The following is a 22,363-nucleotide window of genomic DNA, read 5'->3' as shown; positions in this document are numbered from 1 at the left end:
TAGTGAAGACATCAAAACTACGAAATAACACATATGGAATCATGTAGTAACCAAAAAAGTGTGAAACAAATCAAAGTATTTTGAGATTCTTCAAAGTAGCCACCATTTGCCTTGATGGCAGCTTTGCACACTCTAGGCATTCTCTCAACCAGCTTCATGAGGAATGCTTTTCCAACAGTCTTGAAGGAGTTTCCACATATGCTTGTTGGCTGCTTTTCCTTCAGTCTGTTCCAACTCATCCCAAACCATCTCAATTGGTTTGAGGTCAGGTGATTGTGGAGGCCAGGTCATCTTATGCAGCACCCCATCACCCTCCTTCTTGATCAAATAGCCCTTAAACAACCTGGAGGTGTGTTGGCTCATTGACCTGTTGAAATCAAATGATAGTCCTACGAAGCACAAACCAGATGGGATGGAGTGTCGCTGCAGAATGCGGTGGTAGCCATGTTGGTTAAGTGTGCCTTGATTTTTAAATAAATCACAGACTGTCACCAGCAAAGCACCCCCACACCACCACATCTCCTCCCCCATGCTTTAGGGTGGGAACCACACATGCGGAGATCATCCGTTCACCTACTCTGCGTCTCACAAAGACACGGTGGTTGGAACCAAAAACATCTTTGGACTCATCAAACAAAAGCACATATTTCCACCGGTCTAATGACCATTGCTCATGTTTCTTGGCCCAATCAAGTCTCTTCCTCTTATTGGTGTCCTTTAGTAGTCGTTTCTTTGCAGCAATTCGACCACAAAGACCTGATTCACGCAGTCTCCTCTGAACAGTTGATGTTGAGATGTGTCTGTTACTTGAACTCTGTGAAGCATTTATTTTGGCTGCTATCTGAGGTGCAGCTAACTCTAATGAACTGCAGCAGAGGTAACTCTGGGTCTTCCTTTCCTGTGGCGGTCCTCATGAGAGCCAGTTTCATCATAGCACTTGATGGTTGACGGACCTTCATGTCTTAAAGTAATGATAGACTGTCGTTTCTCTTTGCTTATTTGAGCTGTTCTTGCCATAATATGGAATTGGTCTTTTCCCAAATAGGGCTATCTTCTGTATACCACCCCTACCTTGTCACAACATAACTGATTGGCTCAAACGCATGAAGAAGGAAAGAACTTCCACAAATGAACTTTAAACAAGGCACACCTGTTAATTGAAATGCATTCCAGGTGACTACCTCATGAAGCTGGTTGAGAGAATGCCAAGAGTGTGCAAAGCTGTCAACAAGGCAAAGGGTGGCTACTTTGAAGAATTAGTTTAACACTTTTTTGGTTACTACATGATTCCATATGTGTTATTTCATAGTTTTGATGTCTTCACTATTAATCTACAATGTAGAAATTTGTAAAACATTGAGAAAAACCTGGAATGAGTAGGTGTGTCCAAACTTTGGACTGGTACAGATTAGATATTTCTGTATTTCATTTTCAATAAATTTGCCAAAATGTCTAAAAATATGTTTTCACTTTGTCATTTTCACTTTGACATGTGTTGTGTGTAGATGGGTGAGAAAATAAATCTAATTCATCCATTGAAAAAAAATGGCTGTAACACAAACAAATTGGAATAAGTCAAGGGGTAAGAATGCTTTCTGAAGGCACTGTATGCAAAGAATAAAACATATGCCTATACATATTATATCAATATCATAAATAATAATAACAAACATTTATCTTTAGCATAATAATCATAACCTTAATCATAATCATTTGTCCATAAACATCACCGTTGATGCAGTTCCCTTACCCGTTTCAGTTTGTGGAGATGTATTCTGCTCTTCTTCCTCCCCCTCTGTCTGGTTGGGGGAGTTCAGAGAGTCTGCCCTGGACTGGCAGGGACTCCCGCCCCCCTCTCCAACATCAGTGGGCTGCAGGAAGGCCGTGTGTACATCCTGGATGTGGGTCTTGAGGTCGTCGTACGACTCAGCACGGAAGTCACAGCCATCGCACTGTAGCACCTCCATCGCTGAGGACTCCCTGGAAAATCAGGGAAACCTGGTAAGAAAAAGACAAAAGAGAATGGGTGAGGCCTCAGTCTCAGACAATAACATGTCACATTTAGGCCTCAGGGGTGGAAACACAAAAGTCTGAATCTTTAGGCCTAGCACCGGTGTAGGCTAAAAACCTGTGATAGAAATGTAACAGAGAGATTGAGAAAAGGCTGGATTCTTCAGCTCTGACATTACTGCATTGCATACTAAGAAGAAGATCTGTTTTTTTTAGTTTGTTCCATGGTTCCAAGAACAATGGCGAGCTGAGGAGGGATTACTGAGTTGATTTGTTCCATTTTTATTACCTTGGGATAAGCCACAGCTGGAGTGCAGCACCGTCAAACTACATCCCAAAAGGCACCCTATTCCCTATATAGTGCACTACTTTTGAAAAGAGTCCATGGTGCTCTGGTCAAAAGAAGTGCACTTTATAGGGACTAGGGTGCAATTTGGGATGCAACCCATCAGACTGCATCCCCGTATCTACATCACACATACAAACAATTCCCTCAGATTGCATCACGCCCTAGCTCCCTCTCAAATAAGATTGAATGAATCCACTGAGAGAGAGAGAAAGGTTTGTGACTACAGTGGTATTCTGTTCCTTGATGAAACACACAACTGATGATAAGGTCAACATGACTTCCGAGCTGGTATGACCTGTCACCTCTGACCTTGGGATTCTAACTAACCAATGGCATTGCTTGATAGTCAAACTGACTTCCAGTACTTACTCATAGCCACCAGATATATAGCCACCTCATTCATATTTCTGTTTCAAATGGATAGTTTTTCATGTAGACAAATGCCACAGATGTATTGTTGTTGTGAAACAAACATGAATCCAGAACTTGTGTGGCAACCACAAACACTCAAAATGGTAACCTTTCCATTCTAAAATATAGTATGTAAAATAAAACAGGCCTGTTCTTAGAGCATAAAAAAATACCAATAATAGGAGTTTATATTCGGTGTCATTTAAAAGGGAAAAAAAACACACATTTCAATGCATTAATAAAACTGTGTGTGAAAAGTGACTGGGGCATAAAATGGCTGTTTATGTGGCAGTTATGACAGTTTTTTCATCAAATGGTTTCTCCTCTTGTCAATTTGAGTTGAGCACATTCTCTCCCTTTGCCTGGTCCTGTACATGTTCACCATACAAAGGTAAAAAAAAAAATTCAACATGGTTAACAACCTGTTGCAGAGCTAAATTATTTTATAAAATACCAAGAAATGAGCCCTCCACAACTATGCCAAACCAACGGAGCTCTGGTAGAATACCCCTATCATAGGTCGTTTTTTAGTTGTTGCTGCAGATCTCTGGACTTAAACCATAACAGTTGACGTTCAGTAACCAGTCTACCTCCACTGGAACAACCCTCGCTGCCTGCCAGTGTGTCCCTGAGAAGACAGTCTTATTGTTGTCCAGGGTCAGGTTACTGCGCCATGAAAGGCCCATCCCTGATCTGTTGGCAGCTCTCTTGTCAGAACTCAGAACACAGAACAAAGTTGCATTCTAAAGCCAGGTTCCTTGACATGGATATCAAGAAGAATCCTTTGAGGTAAAAAAATGAAAGGAGAAAACAGCCTCAACCTAAAATTACTACTACTGCTATTTCTCTTGGTGTCAGTTTAGTGACTCCATGACAGCCACACCAAGTTAATGGATGGTATTTGTAATGCTTTCATCTACTCTATCAGGGCTTTGACAGTCAGGCAATGAGCTGTGCGGCAGATCCTTTGAGCTTCAAGGGCAGCCATTTTAGGAGCCAGCCAGCTATGTGTGCTTAGGTGTTCAGCCAGTGCTCTCACTGCACAACATGGACCCATGGATCAGATCCTCCTCACAGCTAGGTTGTGTCCCAAATGGCACCTTATCCCATATGGGCCCTGGTCAAAAGTAGTGCACTACAATTGGGAAAAGGGGGTACTTTGTGATGGGGCCTGAGACAGCCCAGACAGTGACTGGAGAGCTGCTGACAGAAATCTATCTGCCCAATGTACTGTACCCAAGTCCTTCAGCCTGGCTGCCTCGGTACGGCCTGCAAAGCTCAGCAAAACCACCTTGCACTTGCCAGCCATCCCGACTTAGCCCTTTCATTTATTGGGGACTTCTAAAATGGATTTATAAAATGACTGTACCCAAATAATCGAGAGGGTCGGATGTTTGGAGTGACACCACACCATTTCTTTAACAACCAGGAAGATATTTTTTTTTTGCATTTTAGGAATTGTCTTTAACACCCTCAAGGGGTTTAACAATGCAAAGCATGCCTGGACTTCCTTTTCAGAGCAAAGAAAAAAATCTACAGCCTTGAAGTGCCAGAGAGGAGGGGCGAGGAAAAGCATGCCAGCATGACCCGGCCACCTGGGAGACCTTCCTCTGAGCACAGAGGACAATGCCATCTGACTCGGCTCCCCAGATTCCAAAGTCTACTGACATTTGTTAATCACCAACCGGTCTCTCTGCATCGGCGAGGCCTGCCAGCAGTCACACCCTCTAACTCAAACTGGGCCCGCCCCGGCGGCAGCAGCTGCTCTGTCTGAAAGAGGGCCTTTGAATAAGCCAGCAATAAGCTGATTAAGAGTACAGAGGTTTTGTCCTTAACCGTCAGTCGGGCTGGTCGCTCCAGTCCACCATCTCATGTAGTATACAGGAGAGGGAGGTCACAGATTATATTATGTGACCACAGTGGGGACACAGATTCATCTGATAACATGGATTGGCAGTATTGGACACAGATTGTGAACGTGTAAAGATCCTCAATTATTCATGTTTGATTGATTGAGAACATCAACATTTTATAAACAAGTAATAATAACACCCTACAAGCCGCCAGAAATCTATTCTTGTCCGTGAGAGATGACACACAACACACCACCAGAGCGAAATCCATAAAATGAGCCTGTGATTCCATATTTGAAGAGGTTTAGGCTAGAAATTGCAAACATAAAACCAGATTTTGACTGTAACCCACAGGGACTCTAGCCTACCTCTAGTCTTGTGCCAGTAGAAGTCATGGAGTAGAAAGCTTCTATTGTCCCAACAGCAGAGGGGAGGTTGCGTCACAAATCAGTGAGCCTGTTCTGTTGGCCTCATGCACAAACAGAAGATAAAGGAGAGGGAGATAAAGATGGAAGCTCCAACAGCTCCCGGTCACTTTGTCTTATGTTTTTGAAAAGTAAAAGGCGAAGCAGCGCCTGCGCACCAATAAAAAACTATATTTTATTTAAGCAGCTATTAAAAGCATGACGTTTCGGCCTTAATCAATGGCCTTCATTGTGGCTTTTAGAAAGAATATGAAGCAAACAAAACTAGACTACCACCTAAAAGCCACGCTCTTACAAATAGCCAAGGTTGTCACTCAAATCCACTGGTATATATGTTGATTGCTGAAAATACAGCCGTATAGAACAATGTCAAAATAATAGCTAATGTTTCTCATGATTGACTTTATGGCTAGTTCATTTTGCATAACAATAATCAGAGGAGGTGTTTGCTTACTGGTTTGCATGCGTTGAATACCTGATCACTCCAACATCTACAATGACTGTATCCTGTTCTTCCCTTCAAAATAGACTCACAGCATTCTTTCAGCTAAAACCCAGCATTCAGTGACTGTGTGACCCTGTGTCTCTACTAACTACCATTAACACTAAGCAACAGGCCACCACAGCCCCGAGGGTCAGCACCAAGGACCACTGTTGAGTCACAGCTTCATGTCTCCATTGGATCTTACTAGCCTATGCTAGTGCACCTAGCAACTAAACTCTTTTAGGGGCAATCAAAAAAAAATTAAATCACCAAAATGAATAGCCTATGTTCTAGACCATAATAACTGTAAGAGTGTATTCCCACTGGGCACACAACATAATTTCAACGTGGACATTTCGGTCATATTTGGTTGAGAGGTTGATCAATGAGATTTCAACCTTTAATCCCCCACAGCCAGAAGTATGTTGAATTCCCAATGTGTTATCACTATGCTTTCAAGCATCTAAAAGCGTAACAAAATTCCAATTGATAATTTGTTTCAGATTTTTTTTAAAATCAGTTTCCATCTAAAATTGTGTTCTCTGCACTTTCACCATTTCAAAGCACAACACATGGGGATTCAAACGGGAATACAATGTCAGATATTTATATCACAACTTAATGTGTTCTTACTGCGCTTCAGCAAATAGCACAACCAAATTACCTGGATTGCAGTTGAGATTAGTGCAAGTCATAAATGCTGTTAGCGATAATGCACAGATTACTATAGCAATTGTGAAGATCTCCACAGACCTGTGACTTTTGCATGCAATCTTGAAAATGCACGCTTTCTATGATTACATAAGAACACATTTATAGTTACAGTAACCTCAAAATGTGACCATGGATGTTATAAATTTTTAAGGACAGGTTACACAATATATTTCCACAAAACAAACATAATCATACTACCATTTGCACACTCTTTGCATTCTCTCAACCAGCTTCACGAAGTAGTCACCTGGAATGCATTTAAATTAACAGGTGTGCCTTGTTTTAAGGTAATTGTCACGCCCTGACCTTAGAGAGCAGTTTATTTCTCTGTTTGGTTAGGTGAGGGTGTGACGTGGGGTGGGCATTTTATGTTTTGTTTTTCTAGGTTTCTTTATTTCTATGTTTTGGCCGGGTATGGTTCTCAATCAGGGACAGCAGTCTATCGTCTCTGATTGGGAATCATACTTAGATAGCCCGTTTTCCCCTCCTTCCGTGTGGGTAGTTATCTTTGTTAGCGGCACTTAGCCCTCGTAAGCTTCACGGTTGTTTACCTTGTTTCGTTGGCGTCATTCCATAATAAAGGAAAATGTACGCTCACCACGCCGCACTTTGGTCCACTTGTTTTGACGGCCGTGACAGTAATTTGTAGAATTTCTTTCCTTCTTAATGCGTTTGAGCCAATCAGTTGTGTTGTGACAAGGTAGGGGTGGTATACAGAAGATAGCACTATTTGGTAAAAGACCAAGTCCATATTATGGCAAGAACAGCTCAAATAAGCAAAGAGAAACAACAGTCCATCATTACTTTAAGACACTTATTTGGTTACTACATGATTCCATATGTGTTATTTCATAGTTTTGATGTCTTCACTATTATTCTACAATGTAGAAATCAGTACAAATAAAGAAAAATACTTGAATGAGTAGGTGTCCAAACTTTTGACTGGTACTGTATATAAACACAACATGTAAAGTGTTGGTCCCATGTTTCATGAGCTGCAATAAAATAAATGTCCCATACTCACAAAAAGCTGATTTCTCACAAATTCTGTGCACAAATTTGGTTACATCCCTATTAGATAATCCATCCACCCAACAGGTGTGACATATCTAGAAGCTGATTAAAACCTTTTTGAGCTAGGGGGCAGTATTTTCAAGGCCATATGAAAAGCGTGCCCAAAGTAAACTACCTGCTACTCAGGCCCAGAAGCTAGGATATGCATATTAGTAGTAGATTTGGATAGAAAACACTCTAAAACTGTTTGAATAATGTCTGTGAGTGTAACAGAACTGATTTGGCAGGCGAAACCCTGAGCACAATCCATCCAGGGAAAACAAATGTTGAGCTCAATGTGTTTTCCATTAGTTTTCTATGGTAATCCCTAGCTTCCACTAGATGTCAACAGTCTTTAGAAATTGTTTGATGTTTTTCCTTTGAGAAATGAAGAAGTAATCTTGTTCTTTCCATGTGTCACACAAAAGGGACTCAAGTCTTTTGGAGAGCGCGACCTGGAACGCGCTTCACTTTGTTTTCGTCCGGTATTGAGCACAGTATTTCCCCTCTTAAATTTGATCGATTATTTACATTTTAGGATACATAAATTTGGATTAGGAACGTTGCTTGAAATGTTTGGACCAAGTTTACAGGTAACTTATTAGATCATTTGTAGGCGAGTTGGAACCGGTGTATTTCTGAATCAAACGTGCCAAATAAATTTACATTTTGGGGATATAATGAAGGAATTTATCGAACAAAAAGGACCATTTGTCATGTTTATGGGACATTTTGGAGTGCCAACAGAAGAAGATCTTCAAAGGCATGAATTATATCGTTATTTCTGATTTTTGTGTAGCACCTACCTGGTTGAAATCTGATTTTCATGTGTTTGTATGCGGGGTGCTGTCCTCAGATAATCGCATGGTCTGCTTTCGCCTTAAAGCCTTTTTGAAATCTGCCACTGTGGCTGGATTAACAAGAAGTGAAGCTGCAATTTCACTGGATGTTGTCAAATCAATCCTGTTAACGGGATCTGAGCGGGAATGGGGGTGAAGGGATCCCTAAGAGGTTTTAAACAGCATGATCATTACACTTAATAACTTGTCCTAACTTGTGCGGAGGACAATAAAAGGCCACTCTAAAATGTGCAGTTTTGTCACACAACAATGCCACAGATGTCTCAAGTTTTGAGGGAACGTGCATTTGGCATGCTGACTGCAGGAATATCCACCAGAGCTGTTGCCAGATAATTGAATGTTACCTTTCTCTACCATAAGCCGCCTCCAACGTCATTTTAGAGAATTTGGCAGTAAGTCCAACCGGCCTCACAACCGCAGACCATGCCCTCCCAGGCCCACCTATGGCTGAGCCCATAGATTAGGGACTAATTTATTTATTTCAAATTACTGATTTCCTTACATGAACTGTAACTCTGTAAAACTGTTGAAATTGTTGCATGTTTTGCATTTATATTTTTGTTTGTGTAGTGCTCCTCTCATTATAGGGAGTCCAATTAAAAATGCATATTTTGACCAATAGGTAAAATAATATATTAATTGTGTAGACAATCATCTCAGAAAACCAATGGTCGAAACCTAGTTACTGGAGTTTTTACCGGTGTAGGGTGGCCAGAATTAGGGTGACTAAATAAATGGAGGCATTAGAAAAAATGCCTTCTTCTTCTTCTACTTCTGTGGGTTTTATGGCAGACTAGAACCCAAAAAGGTGTATTGCCGCCACCAACTGGATGGGGTTGACAAAACAAGGTAAAAAGAAAATCTACACGTGATAGTGAAAACAAACTTAATACATTAATACATACTATTATTAAAATATAATATAATATCCTTCCTATAACATCATTCCTTCAAACCTCCATATCTCCCTTCTCAGGCTCTAGAACCTGAGAGGGAGGTGTGGCTTGTGACAATACATGCAACTCTTCCCTGCCGAGAAGTCTTTCAGTCTAAGGAACCGCTCCGCCCCATCCACAATAATATCTATTTTCCTGGACTTCTTCTCCACCTTGGCAGTGCCTTCTTAACCTTTAAAATATCAGAGTCATGCTGGTGAAAGGCAACCCCTGCAGCCTGCAGCGAAGGCCTTTCCACCACCATGGACTCTTCAAGATCACCATTCGAACCCTCAACAGATGATTTTAACAGCCGCTGCATATTAAATGCTCTGGACACCCCCGACTTTGGCTCAATCTCTTTCACCCTTGTCCGTTATTCCAAAGAGATGGCTTCATGGTTCCCACCACAATTGCAACATGTCACACTTTCATCACTTTTAAAACATATATGATATTTTCCACAATGCGGACATCTCGGCTTCTCCTTTCTGCAAATACTTGAAACATGACCAAAAGCTTTACAGTGATCACACTGCATTGGTCTTGGAATAGCTGCGTTGACTCTGTAGTTTATATAGCCCAACTGCACTTGAGCAGGGAGAGAATCCATATGAAGGAAAAAAAAGAGCAGATAGATTCTTCACTTTTTTTCCATTCACCACACGATTCACCTAACGTGCATCAATCACTCCAGGAATATGTTTTATATCTGCATCATCGACTTCCTACGAGACACCAGATATTACCCTCTTGAGGGGTGCTCTGTTCCTACGAGACACCAGATATTACCCTCTTGAGGGGTGCTCTGTTCCGACGAGACACACACGACACGTCAAACTTCTCAAATCGGGTGAGACACAAAACAAGTTCTTTCTGATCAAAAAATTGAAACAAGGTCGCCTCTCATGATCCCCACAGCCTTCACTTTACCCAGCACTCTCTCCACCAGTTTGGATATCTCAAATGGATTATTCAAGATTGGTAATCTGATCAACTGCTCCTCAATAACAAACTCCTACAAGATAAGAAGGGACATTCTCAGCACTGTACGCGACTTTGCTCCATTTTCCATTATTTTGGACAATAGTCCAATTCTCCTCGATTCCACCGCCATTAGATTCAAGATCCACATCAGCATTCACTTCCGCCATTAATCAGGTGACAAGCTGACGTTACTGCTGAATATGACGACCACAACGTGTAAAATCCTCAAATGTTGTTACGAGAAACCTGCAATTCTCTGTCAACAATAATAATCATATTTGTCTTGGTAAAATGTATTTTATAACATAAGGAAGCGTTGGCTGGTGTGGTGTAAAGCTCGCCGCCATTGTACTCTGGAGCAGTAGAAATGAGTTCTCTGGAGTGATGAATCACGCTTCACTATCTGGCAGTCCGACGGACCAACCTTTGGCGGAAGCCACAAGAACGCTACCTGCCCGAATGCATAGTGCAAAGTAAAGTTTGGTGGAGGAGGAATAATGGTCTGGGACTGTATTCACGGTACGGGCTAGGCCCCTTAGTTCCAGTGAACGCTACAGAATTCAATGACGTTCTAGACGATTTTGTGCTTCCAACTTTGTGGCAACAATTTGGGGAAGGCCCTTCTTTCCTGTTTCAGCTTGACAATGTCCCCCTGCACAAAGCATGGTCCATACAGAAATGGTTTGTCAAGATCAGTTTGGAAGAACTTGACTTGCCTGTACAGAGCCCTGAACTCAACCCCATCGAACACCTTTGGGATGAATTGGAACTAGGGATGCACGATATATCGGTGAACATATTGGAATCGGACGATATTAGCTAAAAATACCAACATCGTTATCAGCCCGATGTTAAAAACTGATGTCAAAGCTACCGTGCATACCTACAATGGGGCAAAAAAGTATTTAGTCAGCCACCAATTGTGCAAGTTCTCCCACTTAAAAAGATGAGAGAGGCCTGTAATTTTCATCATAGGTACACTTCAACTAAAAAAATCCAGAAAATCACATTGTAGGATTTTTTATTTATTTATTTGCAAATTATGGTGGAAAATAAATATTTGGTCACCTAAAAACAAGCAAGATTTCTGGCTCTCACAGACCTGTAACTTCTTATTCCTCCACTCGTTACCTGTATTAATGGCACCTGTTTGAACTTGTTATCAGTATAAAAGACACCTGTCCACAACCTCAAACAGTCACACTCCAAACTTCACTATGGCTAAGACCAAAGAGCTGTCAAAGGACACCAGAAACAAAATTGTAGACCTGCACCAGGCTGGGAAGACTGAATCTGCAATAGGTAAGCAGCTTGGTTTGAAGAAATCAACAGTTGGAGCAATTATAAGGAAATGGAAGACATACAAGACCACTGATAATCTCCCTCGATCTGGTGCTCCATGCAAGATCTCACCCCGTGGGGTCAAAATGATCACAAGAACGGTGAGCAAAAATCCCAGAACCACACGAGGGGACCTAGTGAATGACCTGCAGAGAGCTGGGACCAAAGTAACAAAGCCTACCATCAGTAACACACTACGCCGCCAGGGACTCAAATCCTGCAGTGCCAGACGTGTCCCCCTGCTTAAGCCAGTACATGTCCAGGCCCGTCTGAAGTTTTGCTAGAGAGCATTTGGATGATCCAGAAGAAGATTGGGAGAATGTCATATGGTCAGATGAAACCAAAATATAACTTTTTGGTAAAAACTCAACTCGTCTTGTTTGGAGGAAACAATGAATGCTGACTTGCATCCAAAGAACACCATACCTACTGTGAAGCATGGGGGTGGAAACATCATGCTTTGGGGCTGTTTTTCTGCAAAGGGACCAGGACGACTGATCCGTGTAAAGGAAAGAATGAATGGGGCCATGTATTGTGAGATTTTGAGTGAAAACCTCCTTCCATCAGCAAGGGCATTGAAGATGAAACGTGACTGGGTCTTTCAGCATGACAATGATCCCAAACACACCGCCCGTGCAACGAAGGAGTGGCTTCGTAAGAAGCATTTCAAGGTCCTGGAGTGGCCTAGCCAGTCTCCAGATCTCAACCCCATAGAAAATCTTTGGAGGGAGTTGAAAGTCCGTGTTGCCCAGCAACAGCCCCAAAACATCACTGCTCTAGAGGAGATCTGCATGGAGGAATGGGCCAAAATACCAGCAAGTGTGTGAAAACCTTGTGAAGACTTACAGAAAACGTTTGACCTCTGTCATTGCCAACAAAGGGTATATAACAAAGTATTGAGATAAACTTTTGTTATTGACCAAATACTTATTTTCCACCATAATTTGCAAATAAATTCATTAAAAAATCCTACCATATGATTTTCTGGATTTTTTTTTCTCATTTTGTCTGTCATAGTTGAAGTGTGCCTATGATGAAAATTACAGGCCTCTTTCATCTTTTTAAGTGGGAGAACTTGCACAATTGGTGGCTGACTAAATACTTTTTTGCCCCACTGTATATAACAGTGGGGGGTACAGGACGTAATGACGCCACGTAAAATGTTGCGCTATACGGGCAACACAGCATTCCTAACCTAGCCCACAATGTCTGCTGTGTGGATTGAGTAGTTAACAAGTCGAGCAGTCATTTGAAAGAGTAAGATCATTTCAGCGAGACAACTCAAAGGCGAAATTAAATCCAAGGTAATGGTTATGTGTTGTGAAGCTAGCCACAATCAGGATTAGGCACAATAGTGATTTGCAGTTTGCCTTCAAAATAAAAGTATGTCATTGACAATGATGCAAATTAACACAAATAGTAGAATTATGCTATACATTTATTTTGAAGGCTAACCGCAAAGTCCACTTATTGTGACTAATCCTTATTGTAGCTAGCTATACATAGATGGGTCTGACCACCATTCATCAAATAAGAACTGTCTTATAAATTAGGGTTATTTTAGATGAAGACACCTAGCTATATAGTTAGCTAGCTAACTATAGCTACTGAAACAGATTAGGTCATTTTGCAATGTTTTTGGGGAAGAACTACATTGTTTGCATCCATGAGCTAGCTAGCTTTTTTTATGACCAGCACTGTAGGTGCACGAGACAACTTCACCAACATCATAGCATACTTATCGATGAATCGCTGTGACATATGAAATATGAGTGATAGCGTAATCAATATGTAATAACTACTTTAAAAAATGTATGAAAGCGTTAAATTATTATTTACGTGCAGTAATATTCAGGTCCTGATTGGTCAAATAGTGTTCTTTTTTTTGACACGCAAAGACCCAAGCGGCGTTCCATAGAAATCCTGGTTGAGAATGAAACGACTGAACAAATGAACAACGAAACAGCACAGCAAGTAAGTGAAAGAAATAGGTTTTGGTTATATTTTACTGGTAATGGGGACATGCATAAATGCCAATGAAATAACTTCTTGGTCAGTGCGGTGTGTGTGTGACCTTTATTTAACTAGGCAAGTCAGTTAGGAACAAATTCTTATTTACAATGACGGCCCTGGATGATGCTGGGCCAATTGTGTGCCGCCCTATGGGACTCCAAATCACAGCCGGATGTGATACAGCCTGGATTCGAACCAGGGACTGTAATGACACCTCTCGCACTGAGATGCAGTGCCTGAGGCCGATGCGTCCATATGTGTGTGTTACCTATTTAACTGAACTAGAATGCTTAATAGGCCGCAAAAAATGTTCAATATCAGTTATCGGCCAAAAATGTCATATCGATGCAACACTAATTGGAACTCAGACTGAGAGCCTAATCGCCCAACATCAGTGGCTGACATCTAGTGTAAAGCCTTCACAGAAGAGTGGAGGCTGTTATAGCAGTAAAGGAGGGACCAACTCCAAATTAATGCCTATGATTTTGGAATTGGTTGATTTCAAATCTAATCTTCAAGTTAATAATTAATATGTTGGATTCACATTTAAATTGGATTCACGTTTAAATCAAGTTTGATTTGATTTAGTCCTTCTTTAACTTTCATTTTTGGTTGAGATGGAGACGTGAATCCAACATATGTGGGCTTAGTGGGCTCATTTCTGGATGTAGAAATTATGTTTTAAATGGTGTCAGCATAATGTTATTTTCATTCATTTGGAGTAAAATGTCCCTCTAAAAACTCCCCAGACTGAGCTATCATTTCATTTTTGGTTGAGTCCTACATAAAAAATGATCTGTGGGGGAATGATGGCATAAACCTGTGGTTGAAATTTTACCCACCCTCTACGTGTGTTTTCCAAGTAGAATCATAGTCGCGATATGTTGACAAATTACGTTGAAACAACATTGATTCAAGCAGTTTGTGCCAAGTGGGTTGATACAGGAAACTCACAAAATAAAGGAAACACCCACATAAAGTGTCTAGAATCTCCAGAATCTCCCATAAGATCTGGTGACTGAGACAGCCATGACAAACGGTTTACATCGTTTTCATGCTCATCAAACCATTCAGTGACCACTCGTGCCCTGTGGAATGGGGGGAATTGTCATCCTGGAAGAGACCACTCCCATCATGAGACCACTCCCACATGATTCATAGGTTGAAGGTGATCACTGTGAATGGCTGTGTATTTTTTGGCCCTTTTGGCCCTTGCTCTCTAAGGGTTTGAGTGGACCAAAACCATGACAGGAAAATATACCCCACATCATAACATACCATAACTTTGTATCCCTCAATTACTCAAGATCCTTTATTTATTTCCTTTATTTTGGCTGTTACCTGTATGTTCTTTACCATAATAACTGTAAGAGCATGTTTTGATAGTGTGGCCTATATGTTCTTTACCATAATAACTGTAAGAGCATGTTTTGATAGTGTGGCCTATATGTTCTTTACCATAATAACTGTAAGAGCATGTTTTGATAGTGTGGCCTATATGTTCTTTACCATAATAACTGTAAGAGCATGTTTTGATAGTGTGGCCTATATGTTCTTTACCATAATAACTGTAAGAGCATGTTTTGATAGTGTGGCCTATATGTTCTTTACCATAATAACTGTAAGAGCATGTTTTGATAGTGTGGCCTATATGTTCTTTACCATAATAACTGTAAGAGCATGTTTTGATAGTGTGGCCTATATGTTCTTTACCATAATAACTGTAAGAGCATGTTTTGATAGTGTGGCCTATATGTTCTTTACCATAATAACTGTAAGAGCATGTTTTGATAGTGTGGCCTATATGTTCTTTACCATAATAACTGTAAGAGCATGTTTTGATAGTGTGGCCTATATGTTCTTTACCATAATAACTGTAAGAGCATGTTTTGATAGTGTGGCCTATATGTTCTTTACCATAATAACTGTAAGAGCATGTTTTGATAGTGTGGCCTATATGTTCTTTACCATAATAACTGTAAGAGCATGTTTTGATAGTGTGGCCTATATGTTCTTTACCATAATAACTGTAAGAGCATGTTTTGATAGTGTGGCCTATATGTTCTTTACCATAATAACTGTAAGAGCATGTTTTGATAGTGTGGCCTATATGTTCTTTACCATAATAACTGTAAGAGCATGTTTTGATAGTGTGGCCTATATGTTCTTTACCATAATAACTGTAAGAGCATGTTTTGATAGTGTGGCCTATATGTTCTTTACCATAATAACTGTAAGAGCATGTTTTGATAGTGTGGCCTATATGTTCTTTACCATAATAACTGTAAGAGCATGTTTTGATAGTGTGGCCTATATGTTCTTTACCATAATAACTGTAAGAGCATGTTTTGATAGTGTGGCCTATATGTTCTTTACCATAATAACTGTAAGAGCATGTTTTGATAGTGTGGCCTATATGTTCTTTACCATAATAACTGTAAGAGCATGTTTTGATAGTGTGGCCTATATGTTCTTTACCATAATAACTGTAAGAGCATGTTTTGGCTGTTACCTGTATGTTCTTTACCATAATAACTGTAAGAGCATGTTTTGATAGTGTGGCCTATATGTTCTTTACCATAATAACTGTAAGAGCATGTTTTGATAGTGTGGCCTATATGTTCTTTACCATAATAACTGTAAGAGCATGTTTTGATAGTGTGGCCTATATGTTCTTTACCATAATAACTGTAAGAGCATGTTTTGATAGTGTGGCCTATATGTTCTTTACCATAATAACTGTAAGAGCATGTTTTGATAGTGTGGCCTATATGTTCTTTACCATAATAACTGTAAGAGCATGTTTTGATAGTGTGGCCTATATGTTCTTTACCATAATAACTGTAAGAGCATGTTTTGATAGTGTGGCCTATATGTTCTTTACCATAATAACTGTAAGAGCATGTTTTGATAGTGTGGCCTATATGTTCTTTACCATAATAACTGTAAGAGCATGTTTTGATAGTGTGGCCTATATGTTCTTTACCATAATAACTGTAAGAGCATGTTTTGATAGTGTGGCCTATATGTTCTTTACCATAATAACTGTAAGAGCATGTTTTGATAGTGTGGCCTATATGTTCTTTACCATAATAACTGTAAGAGCATGTTTTGATAGTGTGGCCTATATGTTCTTTACCATAATAACTGTAAGAGCATGTTTTGATAGTGTGGCCTATATGTTCTTTACCATAATAACTGTAAGAGCATGTTTTGATAGTGTGGCCTATATGTTCTTTACCATAATAACTGTAAGAGCATGTTTTGATAGTGTGGCCTATATGTTCTTTACCATAATAACTGTAAGAGCATGTTTTGATAGTGTGGCCTATATGTTCTTTACCATAATAACTGTAAGAGCATGTTTTGATAGTGTGGCCTATATGTTCTTTACCATAATAACTGTAAGAGCATGTTTTGATAGTGTGGCCTATATGTTCTTTACCATAATAACTGTAAGAGCATGTTTTGATAGTGTGGCCTATATGTTCTTTACCATAATAACTGTAAGAGCATGTTTTGATAGTGTGGCCTATATGTTCTTTACCATAATAACTGTAAGAGCATGTTTTGATAGTGTGGCCTATATGTTCTTTACCATAATAACTGTAAGAGCATGTTTTGATAGTGTGGCCTATATGTTCTTTACCATAATAACTGTAAGAGCATGTTTTGATAGTGTGGCCTATATGTTCTTTACCATAATAACTGGAAGAGCATGTTTTGATAGTGTGGCCTATATGTTCTTTACCATAATAACTGTAAGAGCATGTTTTGATAGTGTGGCCTATATGTTCTTTACCATAATAACTGTAAGAGCATGTTTTGATAGTGTGGCCTATATGTTCTTTACCATAATAACTGTAAGAGCATGTTTTGATAGTGTGGCCTATATGTTATTTACCATAATAACTGTAAGAGCATGTTTTGATAGTGTGGCCTATATGTTCTTTACCATAATAACTGTAAGAGCATGTTTTGATAGTGTGGCCTATATGTTCTTTACCATAATAACTGTAAGAGCATGTTTTGATAGTGTGGCCTATATGTTCTTTACCATAATAACTGTAAGAGCATGTTTTGATAGTGTGGCCTATATGTTCTTTACCATAATAACTGTAAGAGCATGTTTTGATAGTGTGGCCTATATGTTCTTTACCATAATAACTGTAAGAGCATGTTTTGATAGTGTGGCCTATATGTTCTTTACCATAATAACTGTAAGAGCATGTTTTGATAGTGTGGCCTATATGTTCTTTACCATAATAACTGTAAGAGCATGTTTTGATAGTGTGGCCTATATGTTCTTTACCATAATAACTGTAAGAGCATGTTTTGATAGTGTGGCCTATATGTTCTTTACCATAATAACTGTAAGAGCATGTTTTGATAGTGTGGCCTATATGTTCTTTACCATAATAACTGTAAGAGCATGTTTTGATAGTGTGGCCTATATGTTCTTTACCATAATAACTGTAAGAGCATGTTTTGATAGTGTGGCCTATATGTTCTTTACCATAATAACTGTAAGAGCATGTTTTGATAGTGTGGCCTATATGTTCTTTACCATAATAACTGTAAGAGCATGTTTTGATAGTGTGGCCTATATGTTCTTTACCATAATAACTGTAAGAGCATGTTTTGATAGTGTAGCCTATATGTTCTTTACCATAATAACTGTAAGAGCATGTTTTGATAGTGTAGCCTATATGTTCTTTACCATAATAACTGTAAGTTATGTGCTGTGTCATTGTACTGGTAATGTCATCGCAAGTGGGAGCGTGTCCTGTTTCAGTGTATCGTTTCATCTCCAGCTGCAAGAAATGGAAGCTTTGACATGATGACACAACTTGCTTTAAAAGTCCTTATGGGAACTGACCTCAACTCTGCTGTATTAAAAACTGAAATCAAACGGTTGTTAGGTTGTGTTGAAATGGTCAAACTGTACTAAACCTTAAACCTTTCCACACATAATATAGACCAGTGTTTCCCAACGCCAGTTCTCCAATACCCCCAATAGCAAATATTTTTGTTGTAGCCCCAGACAAGCACACCTGATTCTCGAGGACTGGAGTTGAGAAACACTGATAGAAACATAAACACAGAAAGTATAGTCGGAAAATATGTCAGTAGGTAAATATGTAAGGATGTAGGCATAAATACAATACATGAACAAATGTATGTGGACACCTGCTCTTCGAACATCCCATTCCAAAATCATGGGCATTACTATGGAGGTGGTCCCCACTTTGCTGCTATAATAGTTTCCACTATTCTGGGAAGGCTTTCCACTAGATGTTGGAACATTGCTGCGGGGACTTGCTTCCATTCAGCCACAAAAGCATTAGTGACGTCGAGCACTGATGTTGGGCGGTTAGGCCTGGCTCGCAGTGGGCATCCCAATTATCCCAAAGGTGTTTGGTGGAGTTGAAGTCAGGACGCTGTGCAGGCCAGCCAAGTTCTTCCACACCGATCTCGACAAACCATTTCTGTATGGACCTCACTTTGAGCAAGGGGCCACTGTCATGCTGAAACAGGAAAGGCCCTTCTCCAAACTGTTGCCATAGAGTTGGAAGCACAGAATCATCCAGAATGTCATTGTATGCTGTAGCTTTAAGACTTCCCCTCACTGGAACTAAGGGGCCTAGCCCATACCATGAAAAACAGCCCCATTATTCCTCTTCCACCAAACTTTACAGTTGCACTATGCATTGGGGCAGGTAGTGTTTTCTTGGCATCCGCCAAACCCAGATTCGTCCATCCAGATGGTGAAGCGTGATTCATCACTCCGGAGAATTCTTTTCCACTGCTCCAGAGTCCAATGGCGGTGAGCTTTACACCACAGAAGCCGATGCTTGACATTGCGCATGGTGATCTTAGGCTTGTGTGCGGCTGCTCGGTCATGGAAACCCATTTCATGAAGCTCCCGACGAACAGCTTTGTGCTGATGTTGCTTCCAGAGGCAGTATGGAACTCAGTAGTGATTGTTGCAACCAAGGACAGATGACTTTTACGCACTACACGCTTCAGCACTCTGCGTTTCCGTTCTGGGAGCTCTTGTGGCCTAACACTTTGCGGTTGAGCCGTTGTTGCTCCTAGACGTTTCCACTTCACAATAGCAGCACTTACAGTTGACAGGGGCAGCTCTAGCAGGGCAGACATTTGACAAACTCACTTGTTGGAAAGGTGGCATCCTATGACAGTGCCACATTGAAAGTCACTGAGCTCTTCAGTAAGGCCATTCTACTGCCATTGTTTGTCTATGGAGATTGCATGGCTGTGTGCTCGATTTTATACACCTGGCAGCAACGGTTGTGGCTCAAATAGATGAATCCACTAAATTTAAGAGGTGTCCACATACTGTGTGTGTGTGTGTGTGTGTGCGTGTGTGCATATATATACATATATACACACATACAGTGGGGCAAAAAAGTATTTAGTCAGCCACCAATTGTGCAAGTTCTCCACTTAAAAAGATGAGGGAGGCCTGTAATTTTCATCATAGGTATACTTCAACTATGACAGACAAAATGAGAAGAAAAAAAATCCAGAAAATCACATTGTACGATTTTTTATGAATTTATTTGCAAATTATGGTGGAAAATTAGTATTTGGTCAATAACAAAAGTTTATCTTAATACTTTGTTATATACCCTTTGTTGGCAATGACAGAGGTCAAACGTTTTCTGTAAGTCTTCACAAGGTTCTCACACACTGTTGCTGGTATTTTGGCCCATTCCTCCATGCAGATCTCCTCTAGAGCAGTGATGTTTTGGGGCTGTTGCTGGGCAACACGGACTTTCAACTCCCTCCAAAGATTTTCTATGGGGTTGAGATCTGGAGACTGGCTAGGCCACTCCAGGACCTTGAAATGCTTCTTACGAAACCACTCCTTCGTTGCACGGGCGGTGTGTTTAGGATCATTGTCATGCTGAAAGACCCAGTCAAGTTTCATCTTCAATGCCCTTGCTGATGGAAGGAGGTTTTCACTCAAAATCTCACAATACATGGCCCCATTCATTCTTTCCTTTACACGGATCAGTCGTCCTGGTCCCTTTGCAGAAAAACAGCCCCAAAGCATGATGTTTCCACCCCCATGCTTCACAGTAGGTATGGTGTTCTTTGGATGCAACTCAGCATTCTTTGTCCTCCAAACACGACGAGTTGAGTTTTTACCAAAAGGTTCTATTTTGGTTTCATCTGACCATATGACATTCTCCCAATCTTCTTCTGGATCATCCAAATGCTCTCTAGCAAACTTCAGACGGGCCTGGACATGTACTGGCTTAAGCAGGGGGACACGTCTGGCACTGCAGGATTTGAGTCCCTGGCGGCGTAGTGTGTTACTGATGGTAGGCTTTGTTACTTTGGTCCCAGCTCTCTGCAGGTCATTCACTAGGTCCCCACGTGTGGTTCTGAGATTTTTGCTCACCGTTCTTGTGATCATTTTGACCCCACGGGGTGAGATCTTGCGTGGAGCCCCAGATCAAGGGATTATTATTATCAGTGGTCTTGTATGTCTTCCATTTCCTAATAATTGCTCCCACAGTTGATTTCTTCAAACCAAGCTGCTTACCTATTGCAGATTCAGTCTTCCCAGCCTGGTGCAGGTCTACAATTTTGTTTCTGGTGTCCTTTGACAGCTCTTTGGTCTTGGCCATAGTGGAGTTTGGAGTGTGACTGTTTGAGGTTGTGGACAGGTGTCTTTTATACTGATAACAAGTTCAAACAAGTGCCATTAATACAGGTAAGGAGTGGAGGACAGAGGAGCCTCTTAAACAAGAAGTTACAGGTCTGTGAGAGCCAGAAATCTTGCTTGTTTGTAGGTGACCAAATACTTATTTTCCACAATAATTTGCAAATAAATTCATAAAAAAATCCTACAGTGACTTTCTGGATTTTTCCCCCTAATTTTGTCTGTCATAGTTGAAGTGTACCTATGATGAAAATTACAGGCCTCTCTCATCTTTTTAAGTGGGAGAACTTGCACAATTGGTGGCTGACTAAATACTTTTTTGCCCCACTGTATGTATATATATATATATATATATATATTTATTCATTTATTTATTTTAAGACGCCCTGAAGTCACCCGTCTGTCAGTGAATCGTCTCCAATGTGATGTGGCTTGGGATGACATGTTTCAAAGTTGACCACTTATATTCTTGATATAATTAGAATCACATTCCCATGTATTATTTATGTTGAACAGACCAGACTACCAGACCTAGGGCTGCTCCTGCTGGCGCTGCTGCTCCAGCCTTAACCTCCAACCCAAGGCCGCAGTGTGGTAAAATAAGACAGTATAGATGGCTAAGCTATCACACCTGGGTCAAATACAGTACATGTGAAATGCCTCGAAATACTTGGTGTGCTTTAACAGAAGTCCCATTGAGGTCTGAAGACCTCTTTCCCAAGGGAAGAACAGGCCAAAAATGGCAGCTAATGCATCTTGGGCATGCAGGGTGAGTGGAGCTTGCATTACATTATTCCATTGGTTCCATTATAGCGGACAAGTTAAATCAAGCGCACCTCAAATATTTGTTAGTATTTGATCCAGGTCTAGTAAAGGGAAAGGGGGATGGATACCTTGTCAGTTGTACAACTGAACGCATTCAACTGAAATGTGTCTTCTGCATTTAACCCCTCTGAATCAGAGAGGTATGGGTTGTAGCTATACAGGTCTCCTTCAAAGTTCATAGGAAGGCCTGTTACCTAAAAAGGATCTACAAAGAATGTCCTAATGCATGCTTTGGGAATGATTTTCATCTAAATTGTGACTGGTGCCCTCACTATGCATACAAAGGTTATGCAAGCAACCAAAATAACTATCTCTAGTTCAAAGTGATATTTCAGCTACATGCACTGTATACAACACATATGTCTAATTCGCCAACAGTTGGGGTTGGTTGTGTAGATTAGAACCTT

The 22,363-nt window shown here is 40.5% G+C and overlaps 1 protein-coding gene across 4 annotated transcripts in view; it reads right to left on the bottom strand.

Moving 5' to 3' along the window:
* Positions 1 to 22,363, bottom strand: part of LOC109877830 (zinc finger protein 462) — a 91,957-nt gene that overhangs the window by 49,089 nt on the left and 20,505 nt on the right. For all 4 annotated transcript variants that reach the window (XM_031803137.1, XM_031803136.1, XM_031803135.1 and 1 more), the window contains exon 2: positions 1,751 to 1,998. In XM_031803137.1, the coding sequence (XP_031658997.1) occupies positions 1,751 to 1,967 (217 nt within the window). In that variant the 5' untranslated portion in view covers positions 1,968 to 1,998. The remainder of the gene's footprint in view (positions 1 to 1,750; positions 1,999 to 22,363) is intronic.

This window comes from Oncorhynchus kisutch, linkage group LG23 (assembly GCF_002021735.2).
Source record: "Oncorhynchus kisutch isolate 150728-3 linkage group LG23, Okis_V2, whole genome shotgun sequence".
Lineage (NCBI taxonomy): Eukaryota > Metazoa > Chordata > Actinopteri > Salmoniformes > Salmonidae > Oncorhynchus > Oncorhynchus kisutch.
This window is presented reverse-complemented; position numbering and strand designations above follow the sequence as displayed.